The sequence below is a fragment of the Trematomus bernacchii genome, unplaced genomic scaffold (assembly GCF_902827165.1).
Source record: "Trematomus bernacchii unplaced genomic scaffold, fTreBer1.1, whole genome shotgun sequence".
Taxonomy (NCBI): Eukaryota; Metazoa; Chordata; class Actinopteri; order Perciformes; family Nototheniidae; genus Trematomus; species Trematomus bernacchii.
The window spans coordinates 12,533,762-12,546,403 of NW_022988043.1; the positions used below are offsets into that span (position 1 = coordinate 12,533,762).

The 12,642-nt window shown below is 42.1% G+C and overlaps 1 protein-coding gene across 2 annotated transcripts in view; it reads right to left on the bottom strand.

Annotated features, from left to right (window-relative positions):
• Positions 1 to 8,413: 8,413 nt before the first annotated feature.
• Positions 8,414 to 12,642, bottom strand: part of gak (cyclin G associated kinase) — a 31,214-nt gene continuing 26,985 nt past the window's right edge. For both annotated transcript variants that reach the window (XM_034117802.1, XM_034117801.1), the window contains 3 exons: positions 12,373 to 12,521; positions 12,067 to 12,243; positions 8,414 to 10,850 (listed from right to left, as the gene is read on the bottom strand). In XM_034117802.1, the coding sequence (XP_033973693.1) occupies positions 10,749 to 10,850; positions 12,067 to 12,243; positions 12,373 to 12,521 (428 nt within the window). In that variant the 3' untranslated portion in view covers positions 8,414 to 10,748. The remainder of the gene's footprint in view (positions 10,851 to 12,066; positions 12,244 to 12,372; positions 12,522 to 12,642) is intronic.

Genomic DNA, 12,642 nt, shown 5'->3' on the forward strand with positions numbered 1-12,642 from the left:
CCGCCGTTAGGACACAACGAATATTTTCCTCAGAGTCCGGCGCACTTCCTGGGGGCTTGGGTAGTGACCGGTCTCAAGTCAGCACCGATGCAGACTCGCTGTTTGAGGGCTTGATAACCCACTCCCCCTCCACACTCGTTGGTTTGGAACAGCACTTAATGTGGCGGACCCTCCGCGCGAACGCGCAAACGGAGGGGTAGTGTGTAGGGGTAGGGTGTAGGGCGTGGTTTGGGATTGGGCCTTAGACTTACAAAACTCACAACCCATTAAAAAAAATTATAATTTTGAAGTTTATGCACTATTGATAAACTTGGTTACACCTCACATTGATAGCATCCATTTAGCAGGCCCAGTTTCAAAGTTAAGATCAAGCATATAGTAACATGAGGATTAGTGAGGATTCTGAAGTGCAATGGTCAGTACCTTTAGCACACTGATGGCTAGGTTTCTACCAGTATATGCAGCATATAAATCGGCTATTTCTTATTAGTGATGGGAATTACGGCTCTTTGAAGGGAGCCGGATCTTATGGCTCCGTTCCTTTCCGAGAGCTGTTCAAAAAATAAGTTTTTTTGTAGGGGGGCGGGGTTAATAGGTTTATCTGCAAAATAATCACCAGGATAATGATTGACTGTATTGCCAGAAATCCACTTTTACTCACAGAAAATGTATAACTTGCTACATCTCTCAGCCAGCCAAACTACTACTCAAGCAGCATGCATTATGCCATCATATATGGCATTCAGGAAAGCAAGTTCCCATGTCATGGCCATTTCTACTGATCATAATTCCATTGTTGAGGTATACTAAAATAGATTTATATTGTGCAATTTTCCAAACTCACATTGGTTTCATACAGCATCTCTGTATAGTATGTGTATTCACTCTCTGTCCTAAACGGCTTGTTGGAGCTCCTGCTCCCCCTTCCCTGTGAGCCCAGTGGCCGTCTGCGAGACAGCGAGACACAGCTAAATCCAGCCCGAAACCAGCCCGAGCACACACACACACCCGCAGCCTGGCTGGGAGTTTGTGTGTGTGCTCAGGCTGAGTTCCGCGGTGTCTCGCTGTCTCGCCGACCCCACACCAGTAAGCCAGCTCACACTGTCCGCTCCTCGCAGCAGCGAGCCTCGCAACGTCCCACCGAGTGTGTGTGTGTGTGAGGAAATCCGCAGATTGGTCCATTTGGACGGACTTAACGTTACGCTACGTTACGTCACTATACCCAAATACGTCACTATACCCAAGAAGAAAACAATGGAAAAAGAGAAATCTCCAACGAAGCGTTCTGGGGCCGCATAGACAGGTCTTTTCTGTGTTAGAGTTTTACTCGCTACAGGGTGTACTTTGAGGGTTTGTGACTCTGCAGACCATTTACATGCAGAAAAAGCTACATAACACACAAGGGGACGGGTAATAACCAGAAAAACATGACATGTGACCTTTAAAGGCGAGTGGATTTATATGAATTGATGATTAACTGACAAAAAGGGCAAAACAAACCTATACAGAAAACGTATAGCAACTAGAATAAATCACTAAAGTCTCTTTTTATTCCTTCACTTTTTGATCTCCTTTTTACATTATTTATGTGCTGCTCACTGTTACTGCCACTATAGCTCTCCCTATTGGCTGCACAGTGGGGGCTGCCAGTGGCCATTTAGGTTACTGCCAACTGTTTTCTGTAAATCTGTTGGGTTGCCCCTGCAAAGTAAAATGACTTGGCATGTGGCATATGTATCTAGAAAATATTTAATTGAGTAATGCTAATAAAATCGATTACATTTTAATGCAAGAATTTTAAAACGTGGTGCAGACTACAGAGCATTGCTGCTTTTTTCTGATGAAGATCCAATGTCTTGCTCCAAGACCAAATCAGAGCAGATGCTTGAATTGTCCTTTTTTAAGTTTGAAGACTTACATTTTATGAATCTGGGCTGGGTTACAAAAAGGGGTTGGCAAATGGGCTTACTAGCTCACCATTATGTAATTTATAAAACACAAGATGTTTAGTGTTCCTCTCCTGACATAAAGCCAACACACAGCATTCTTTAAAAATAGAAAGTGTGCATTGTATCTTATTTCAGTAAACGTTTACCTTTTTGTAAACTGTGAACCTTCTAAGAATGTCACTGGGTTTACTGTTAATCCTCGAGGCGAATACAGCTACAGTTTGGCTTACAAACAGTTTTGTGAATCCTTTTGCTTGAGGCACATTTTTAGAACTCATATGCCTCTAAGTGTGACGTTAACTGTTGTGGGGGAAAAAGGAGTAATGGAAGCAGTTTAACAGGCAAATGTATTTAATTACCTCTTAATTCTGCTTGATGTGCTTTTATTTTGTATTTATACTTCTGCCCCTCAACATGTTTTCATTGGATACAAATGAATATCTTTATGATGGTGTAGCTGACTTGTAAGTAAACATTCTCCTTTTTCTTTCGTAAGTTGTACCCCCAGCTGAGGCTCCAGTAGCAGCCCCTGTTGAGACCGAGGTAAGAACAAATTTGCATTTGATACACACAACCCCTTTGACCCCCCCCCCCACCCAGCGCATGATTTTGGTATTAGCCGGAGACAGAATTCACAAGTGTGAACGAGTATGTTGATCTTAGCTCAACATGACTAATTTCAAGTAAGACCTGCTTTAGTTTTTGATGAGTTGGTGTTTTTTACGACATCTGAAAATGCCACATTGGGTCATGTTATAAGGTAAAACTAATAGGTCAATCAGGTTAGGCATGCAGACCCTATACAAAGCATAATGCCATTCAGAAAGGGCACCTGCCTGAATCCAAGTTTTTCTTTTGTTATCCAAAAAACATACATAACACCACAGTAACTCAGTTTGCATGCTACGTTCAATGGGAGTGTCAAATATTACAAAAGGTTACAAAAGGTTCCCACACTTGCCTCAGGTAACATTCTCTTGTACTTTTTTTTTTTTTGGTGGTAGAAAACTTTAAGAAACACAGGCTTATGTTTAGAAAGAAAGGATTACACTTTTATTTCATTCTCAACACCTCACACTACTTTTGATGCCCAATACTGACCAAAGAGGAAAACTTAAAGTTGTAGGTAATGGGCATTTATTGTGCTGCAATTGGTGGGCAGGTTGCTTAAACGGTTTTATTTTAGTTTGTAGTGAAGATAATTGTCAAATATTTTCTATCAATTATGTTTAGCAGATAACCAGCCCTTGTCTTAAAGTGTTTTTATTTCTTATTCTCCAGATTCTGACAGAGGAGGCTACAACTGTAACCACAGCAACTGAACTGGTAAGCACTTAGACAGAAAGTCTTGTCACTATAGTTATATCATTACCAACTATGTAGTCTTGTTCATGCATATAGGTAATCATTCCATCACATATCATTGCCCCGATAGATAGTCAGTGACTCTTACGAACTAAGTGTTACCATTCGTTCATCTGTGTGCATGTTGCATGGTGTTTCATAATGTATGCCGTGTTGACTTTGCATGTCCAGACACTTGATGTCTGCGAGACAGTGACTGAAGTGAAGGCAGAGGCCTTGTGGAGAGTCCTAGCCACACGTGACTCGACGCCACTGTGGCCAAGGACATCACCCGCCCGGCTGCGGCGGCCACTCCATGGATCAGATTGTTCATCTGACCTATGCAGCGGTCCGGATAATCACTCCCGTCCTGCTCTGTGCACAGAGCCTGAACATTTTGTCCAAATACTCCAGGGTGTCTCGGTCCCGCGGCAGCGGGGGCAGAGGTTTCTTCCACTCCGCCCAACCAGCTGTCTGCGGCATCGAGGGGGGGCACGCCGGGACACGCTGTGTCCGAGTGGCCCTGCACCCTAATGATGCCCGTCGTGGCTACTACTGGGGCCTTCGTCCTCAGTGGACGCCGCCACGTCGCCTCCACACACTGCCAGATATCTGGCAACGGGGGCGAGACGAAGGCCGGCTGCGCCGGAAGCACCGGGCCATAAAACCCCTGCCGAAGGCGGCTTACAGGCCTTGGTGGCAGCGGTGGGGGGAGCGGTAAGCCTACACGCTCCGCCGCCAGGGTCATCACCGCTGGGAAGTCCAGCCGCGCAGACCTGTGTGCTGGACCCTCCTGGCCACCGGAACCGAAGGTGTCGGTTAACGAGGCGTCCTCGTCATCCTCCCCCTCCGCGAAGGCGACCACCCGCAATCAGGCCAGGGCATGTCGGACAGTTTCGGTGCTCCAGGAGTGGTTCCATTTCTAAATTCCTATCACTTTCTCTCATACGTCTTTCAGCTCAGTATCACTTCCGCTCGCTGAAGAGAAAGGGATGACGGTCAGGAGGCGAGGCCTCCTTTTATGCGGTGAGATGCGCGCGCATTCAGGTAGGCCCGCCCCGGGGCCGGCTACGTCTATAGAAGTCTCAGGTTGCATTCGAATAGTCCATTTAGCTTAGGAACCTTCCTAACGGAGTGAAATGACCCGGAAGTCCCTCAGTGGCAGCCATGATAAGTGCCGTTCGAATTCTCTAAATTAAAAGGAAAGGAGGTTTCAAACTTCCTTTATAACCTCCTTTAGCCTAGGAACCACTGGACCTCCCTAACCGAAAGGAGAGGAGAAAATGCTGCCCCACAATGCCTTGCGGCCGCAGCATTTGCCGTCACACAACAGTCGGCCGTTCACGGAAACAACCGATTATGAACGAGAAATGATATCATGAAAGTTACGGTGCTTATTAAGCATTTTAAAACGTATGTGGTAAGTTGCCAAAGTGCTTTGTTTTGAACGTTCATCAGTATTATAATCAAAAAGAGAAATATGAACGTTAGTTTTTACTGAAATGATGAAATAAAGTCAACATTTCACAGTCTTTACTGAGCTGTGTGGGGTTTGTTCAACTTTAAAAGATGTTTGAATGGTGATATACACAGTGATAGATGTTAAGGACTAACGTTTATAATAAATACATTTGTATTGATTTGAAGATCTTTTCATACAATCATATGTATTGGGATCATTTGTATTAATGTGGACCGGAGGGAGAGGGTGACGAGCATAAGTTTCACTTTCCTTTTTTATTTCAATTCCAACTTTGGTCATGAAGAATATGTTTCTCTGTTGTCCCCGTTCATAAAGAATAACAGCATCAGAGCACGGTGCAGAGTCTCTAGATGAGTTTACAGTAGTCCCTCGTTCTTATTAAACATCCATGTTGTAGTCCGCTGTATAGAAAACTGTAGTTTCCATAGTTTCCCCACAGCAGCAGGCGCACATTTATGACCTCTGCTGGCGCATCATAAACACGTCGGATAGTGAAAGTGCAGTCGGATTCTCTAAAGTGCCGCAGTCTCTTCTCCTAAATCCTTTTGAATTCTCCTATCCACTATCCCTTAACCCCATGACGTTTCACTCCGAGGTCAAGGAATAGACGATAGGGTTAGAACTTAGGAGCTGTTTTTTTGGAGTATTCGAACGCAACCCCGGTAGGTGAATGCTTGCATGATAAGGTAGTACCCATAGAGTCCAGTAGAGAGCGGAGCCTGTGAGAGATATAACCAATGCATGTGAAACCTGTAACAATGATGAATGTGGCTATAGTTGTACTGGGGCCTGTTCATGTGGAATGGAAAACTTCCCATTTTCGAGAGGTCTTTTTTTACCATCAAACTTTCCCCAGCCTTCATTTCTGTCCTCCAGTTCTCTCTGCCGAAACTAAGGCCCAATCCCAAACCGCCCCCTACACCCTACCCCTACACACTACCCCTCCGTTTGTGCGTTCGCACGGAGGGTCCGCCACATTAACTGCTGTTCCAAACCAATGAGTGTGGAGCGGTGTGGAGGGGGAGTGGGCTATCAAGACATCAAACAGCGAGTCTGCATCGGTGCCGACTGGAGACCGGTCTCTACCTGACCGGTCTCAACGCTGTGTGTCCGTCAGGAAACACGCTGTTTACAAGTAGTTCCAGCAAACATCCGCTGATAAATTGCGATGTTAACAACCTCATGATAACCTCATATTTTTTTTACTTAGGATCGTATACCTGTGTTTGGTCAAGAAAAAGGTAAATGTGTGCATTTTATTGTAAAGTTGTGTATATTTACAGACTGTTGCAAAAATTAAGAAGCTTATAAACATCAGGTTTAAAACTAAAAGAGCTTTACAAAAAAGTAACACAATTAAAGATGTTTGGGGTTTTATTTTAGTTATTAATTTTAATTTTTTGTCTAAGAGATGCTGATTTGAAACCGTTGTTACATACAGTTACGGCATTTCCTGTTTCTGCCGGAGAGAGGGGAGTTTGTCCCAAAGCTTGCCGTGTATTTACTCCCTCCATCTGACAGGAGGGAGTCTCGTTGAGCTGAGAGTGTCACTCCACGCAGTTCAATCTGTCACGGAGGGGGAGTGTGTAGGGGTAGGGTGTAGGGCGTGGTTTGGGATTGGGCCTAAGTGCCGACGCTATAGCGGGAGTTTTTGGTTGCATGGCCACTGGAAAAAGACAGTTTGGGGGGCAGGGGTGAGCTGAGAGGCCATGCCCGAAATGTCCTCTTTTCTTTCACTTTTTTTATCAATTTTGTATAGACCCTATGATGTGCTACAGTTTTGTTCAAAGTCTGTGCTCTGGAAAGGAAACGTAATGTGATCTGGTGATTTGATTGATGGGATGATGTTGGTCCACGTTTGAAATAAAGCTCATTGTGAAGCAGGAGTACTTGTTGTTCTTTATATACACTATCACTCACACCCAACAGATCAGGAGACATGGTTTGCATTTAATTGCGTAAGGGACATGACTAGTAAATGCGAAATACAGTATATTCTCTCAATTTTCTATCAATTCTGTACTGACAATATCAGATTTTTAGAAATGCAACCTGTAAAGAATAGTGTGGCTATGTTTTTTCTTTGGAGATACAAATGGTAATTTTTAATTGGTAATTGTTTAAGGGTTCAAATGATTACTGGCTTAAGGTTTAGCTTTGTTCCAACGTATATGGGGACCATCCGTATCAATTGGGCTTCTGACATGCTGTTAACAATTTGGGCGATACAAGTCTTTGCTTAAAGGGGACCTATCATGCAAAATGCACCTTTGTACGTCTTTTATACATGAATATGTGTCCCCGGTGTGTCAGGGAACTCACCAAGTGTCAGAAAACACAACCCTCTCTCTTTTCCTCCATACCCAAATCTCTAAAAAAGGGGCTGCAACGGATCTGATAAAAACTGATCCAGATTTGAACACTGTCCTGACGTCAGGACGGTGGCGCTACGGCTATTGGGCCAACTCCACCAATCAGGAGGAGACAGCCACGGCCATTGCCGTTCGAAAGCGCTGGAGACGCTGTAGTACATATGCCAGGCCTGTAGGTGGTGCTGTTCTCACAGAATCAGCCCTTGCCAAAACAGAGCTAAAAAAGTGCAAATTGAGCAAAATGAGGCATGGCTAAAATGCATGATGTTTGGTATTTTGAAAAAAAAAAAGTATAAATATGCCTTATATAGGTATGGTCCTACACTATATTATTAAAATATAGCATGATAGGTCCACTTTAATATTGTAGGGACTCATTTAATTTCTCGACTTGCCCCTCCGGTAGTCGGCTACTTTAGTCTGTTTTAAATATCCTTCGTCATAGAATTTCAAATTGCCTTGTGATGTGACCATTTGAATTCTTCTTAATGAGAAACACAGCTTTATAAACTCAACTAACATTAAAGGTCCCCTATTATACTGTTTTTCATCAATATATTATAGTTCAAAAGTGCTGATTCTCTGTCTTTTACTTAAGATGAAAACAAGGAGCCACTCCCCACGCCCCTCTGCGAGATATTTGGTTACAAAAACCCAAATTGTGCTCTAGGAGGAGATTCAGGTGATAAGGTGGGTGGGGGCTACCTTTGTTGGTTTTTGGCTAATGGTTACACAAGCCAAAAAATCGTTATGACAAAGTGGCCAAAATCTGATCAGCTCATTTTCAGACAGGTTTTTAAATGGATCAGGACTAAAAGAGAGAGAATCTCTTTACACAGAGGGGACACATGTTTATGTATAAAAGACATAAAGTGGATTTAGCATAATACGTGACCTTTAAGTAATAAACCCTTTGAATTTCCTTAAAAGGGTTATGGATATAAAGACTTTGACTTACAAAACTCACAACCCATTAAAAAAATGCAAATGTTGAAGTTTATGCACCATTGATAAACTTGGTTACACCTCACATTGATGGCATCCATTTAGCAGGCCCAGTTTCAAAGTTAATTATAAGGATCAAGCATATAGTAACATGAGGATTAGTGAGGATTCTGAAGTGCAATGGTCAGTACCTTTAGCACACTGATGGCCAAGTTTCTACCAGTGTATGCGGCATATAAGTCGGCTATTTCTTACAATGTTTAATACATTCTCATCTGTCTGATTTATGTGATGTGTAGCAAGCAAGAAACTTCAAAACAAACTATGAAACCAAATAATTTGCCTCAAATCAAAAGGTTTTTATTTGTTTTTGCATTGAAATCTACATTCATATTAGTATGATGTAATTTGGTACAGTTAACACTGCAGATGTGTGGTTTGCAATCCTCCCTCTTTGTGCTGTGATACTTTCAAAGAACTGAATTCAAGCATCAGCTTATTCATTTTTTTCTAACTTAGGTTTACTGGCCCCTCATGTTGGAAGTTCAAAATGTGAAACAAGCAAGAGTAAAGAAAAAAAAAAAAGGTAACAACAAAAAACTGAACAGACAAATGATAAACATATACAGTTTAACAACAGAGAGGATATATATATATATATATTTCATAAAAGCACATTCGTATTAATAGATGCTTTGGAATGGAAACAGCAACAAAGAGGCTCACTGATCAACCACCGACTGTCCCACTTTCAGCACATTCCACTTATATATTATCTGAACAATTTCACTTGTGCCATCAATATGCATGAATACATGTCCTTATAACCCCAACCTTCCCAAAAAATATAATAAATACGAAAAACAGGTGATTTGATTGGTCCATGAGGTAAAATGTAAAATAAAGAAAATAGAAAAAGGGGGGAAAAAAAGCAAGAAAAAGTTGGAAATACTTGTTTGAAGTGTGAGAGGCTGGAAGAAATTAAATTAAGAAAGAAAAGATTGTGATTGCAGACAAAAAAGCATGATGTCCAATAAGGTTTCATTATCTTTTGCCAGAAAGAAACACTCGCACACACTGACTTGCACACATACTCACTCAACCATTCACACAGTAAAGCATGAAGCTCCATAATAAATCAGCTCCCCAGGATGGAATCTTAATAAAGCCACTTGATGGATGATATTATTTTCATATTTACATTGAATTGATGATTAACTGACAAAAAGGGCAAAACAAACCTACACAGAAAACTTATAGCAACCAGAATAAATCACTAAAGTCTCTTTTTATTCCTTCACTTTTTGATCTCCTCCTATGCACTGAAAAAGAAATGTCCAATGAACTGAGCGCTGAAGATGGTGGTGGTGGGGGGGGCATACAGAGGGGTTAATAATGACAGTGATGCTGGAAAAGGCATGAAGTCACACAACTGTATCAGGCAGGTACACTCTTCTCTGAATCTGCTACAAGAAAAAGAGCACTTCAATAAAAGAGCCCCCGTCCAATCGGACTACCCTGGTTTGAAATCAAACACACCGACCCCCTGTTGATGAGGGGTTTGGTGTGTGAGAGCATGCAGTTAGCTACACAGTATAGCCTGAGTGGGTAGGAATTAAAAGAGCACTTCAAAAAACAACAGACTGCCCGCTTAGGTTTATATGGGGCTCCAAAACAAGTTCAGCTCCTGTCAGAAATTTGGGATGCAGATTTTAACATCAATCTGAGGAGTGTGTGTAGCAGTCACTGTAATGGTAGAAGCAGCACTAGTAGTGTTCAGCAGACAAAGTACTTCTGGAGAATAAATTGCTCAACATCAAACCCAACTAACTGTTGAGCCCAAAAGGTAGCACTTCTAGTTTTAATATTATCATTAGATGTATTTTTGTTTTAAAATCCTCCGGATATTTTTAATCCTGCTTCTTCATCCGAGGCAGGATATATTTTCTTTGTCCGTTGGATGCTGTGTTTGGTTGTTACCAAGATTCATCAGCAACATTCAATGTTTTTTGAGGCAACAAAGCTTAAAAACACTGTCGGCCGGCATGCTGAAAAATGTACAGCCATGTTCATTTTTTTATTTTTTACCAGTCAGTGAAATGACCGGTTGTTTGCTAAAGTGCCAGGCACTAATGACAAACCTGCCAGCTACAGATGATTAGACCAGCATTTTTATAAGTGTGGGGGGTCATTAAATCTTTGTATCTAAACCTATGACAGGATAACCAGCTGGGTATTTTTTTTAAGTATTTGTATTATCTGATATCTTTTTTAGATTTTGTCTTCTTCATGTGATTGTCACTCGTTCTTCCCCTCCAGATGTGTGCAGCACCACTCAGGCAGTCGTACAGGTAGGCAGTGAGTTTAAGTACTATCACAATGTTTATTTACTGGCTCTTTATGAACCAGTGAGGACATTTCTTTTCTACAGCCGGACATGAGGCCAACGGTCTTTTTCCTTGACTGTAGAAACAGAAGAAAGTAAGGAAGGAAGAAGGGAGTGAAGGGAATGGTAGAGAGGACACCTCTCAGAGGCTCCGGCCCCCTAAGGCCCAATGTGGGCTCAGTCCTGTCCAATGTGGCCCAGTCCAACCCGTCTGGTTAGGCAAAATCCAGCCAGTCTGATCTGGTCTAGCTGGAAACCAGACCAGGGTTTTAGAAGAGTGACTTGAATCCCTGGTTCTCAAACTCTGACCAGGCGTCGTTCAATTCCATGAAGATCATCTTAGCGTAATGTTCGTAAGGCTTGTCTGTCGCCTGCAGAGAGAGAGAATACATTCGCCAATCAATAAAGAACAGTTAAAGCTGGGCTAGGCACTTTAATATTATTTTTTTAATTAACTTTTGGCATACGGTAAGGCGTGGTGTGAGAGAAAACAACACTTCTGTAACTCCTCTTGTCTGTTTTCTGGTTTTAATACATTCAGCACATGAAGGGAGACTTTAGCCAATTTCAGAGAAAGAGCAGGAGAGAACATTTGTATACACTCTTGTACAAATGCAGTTGAGTGCATGTCAACGGAGGAATATCGTGCAGGAAAAGATGCAAATCCAGAATTGGCAACAACTGAATACATTGCAAAGCATCCCAAAAAGGAAGACTGACTTACTTCAAATTTCCGGGACTTAAGAGAGGATATTTGAGCCTTCTGCTGCCAGTAGCCAAAGGCTCGAGGCAGCTCTCTATAACTCACTCTGCAACTTTTTTTATTTTCTCATCTATGAATTTAAACACTTTGCTGACATTGTAGACAGCCAGAGCCAATCACAGTATCTCATCTCAAGGGGCTAATTGCATATTCTTTTAAGCTAACTCTAACTAGCTGAATAACTATGAATTATAATTATACTGTTTATTTTTATTTTTATGGACTGCTCTAGTTTTATGTTTTGTTATTATTTATAGAAAGCAGAACGTAGTGCGCATTCTCGAGTTTAAATGACGCTGCCGGCGTGACACAGCAGGAAGTCTATAGGGGAAGTCGGAAAAAGTGTTTGACCGCACACATCCGCACGCCCGTTATTTAAATGCCAAATGTTGCAAGTAGGTAGTGGGCCGCCTACTGATCAATTGAACTTTTGTATAAAGCACTTGAATGGAACGATGCAAGGTATTTTGATTTCTTCAATTTACGTGAGTCAATACTCTAATTCGCCTCGTAGACTAAGTGGCCTTTGAACATTCTATTATACATAATCGGCCACTACACCCACAGATGTTGGAAAGGGGTCAAGACGGAGATAGGAGTGGTGCAGGATGAGGATGTATTTTCATATTTTTACAACTTTTTGGTATTTTTCTAAAAACTGCCTACCCTGGGGTATCACGTGAATTACAACATAATGAAAAGTTATTGTGAAATGTTTGCCCAATGATAAAAAACAGTATCCATCCAATGTTGCCTTGTCAGTGTCTGGAAGGGGGTTCGTTTTTAACACCAATAAATGCATAAGCAGCATTTCTTTACTGTACCTTATCTGGATGGACAATCAGCACAGCCTTCCTGTAGAACTTCTTCACCTGGTCAGGGGTCACCAGGTCAGCCATGCCCACCGGCTTCCAGCGGGTCTCCCCCTCCCACAGCACCGTGTGAAGAGTGGACAGCAGCGCCCGGATGTTCCGCTCCTTCCCCTCGATCCAGTCCAAGATCTGCAGCACGACAACAAAAACAAACCGTTACCACTTTACCAGGAAAACACAAACATTTTACAATTTGGTTGGAATAATATGTGTTTTCAGGGGTTTGTATGTCTTTCACATGTGTGTTTAAATTGTCACCTGTAATTTGAGTGGATCGATGTCTTTAGTGAGCTCCTGCCTCCTCATTTCAGCGATTGTCCTTGGTCCCTTCCTATCAGGCCTAGAGGCAAAACCCTGAGTGGACAGCAGGTCTTCAAAATCGTCCTCCTTTACCTTGGGCTTGGCGCCTGCGTTAAAACACAGAACATAGGTTTTACATTTTTTTTGAGAACTACTATTTTATTTCTATTTGAGATGTTTACATTTTGGATTGTTTATTTATAGTCTTTTAATTTCTCTTATGTACAA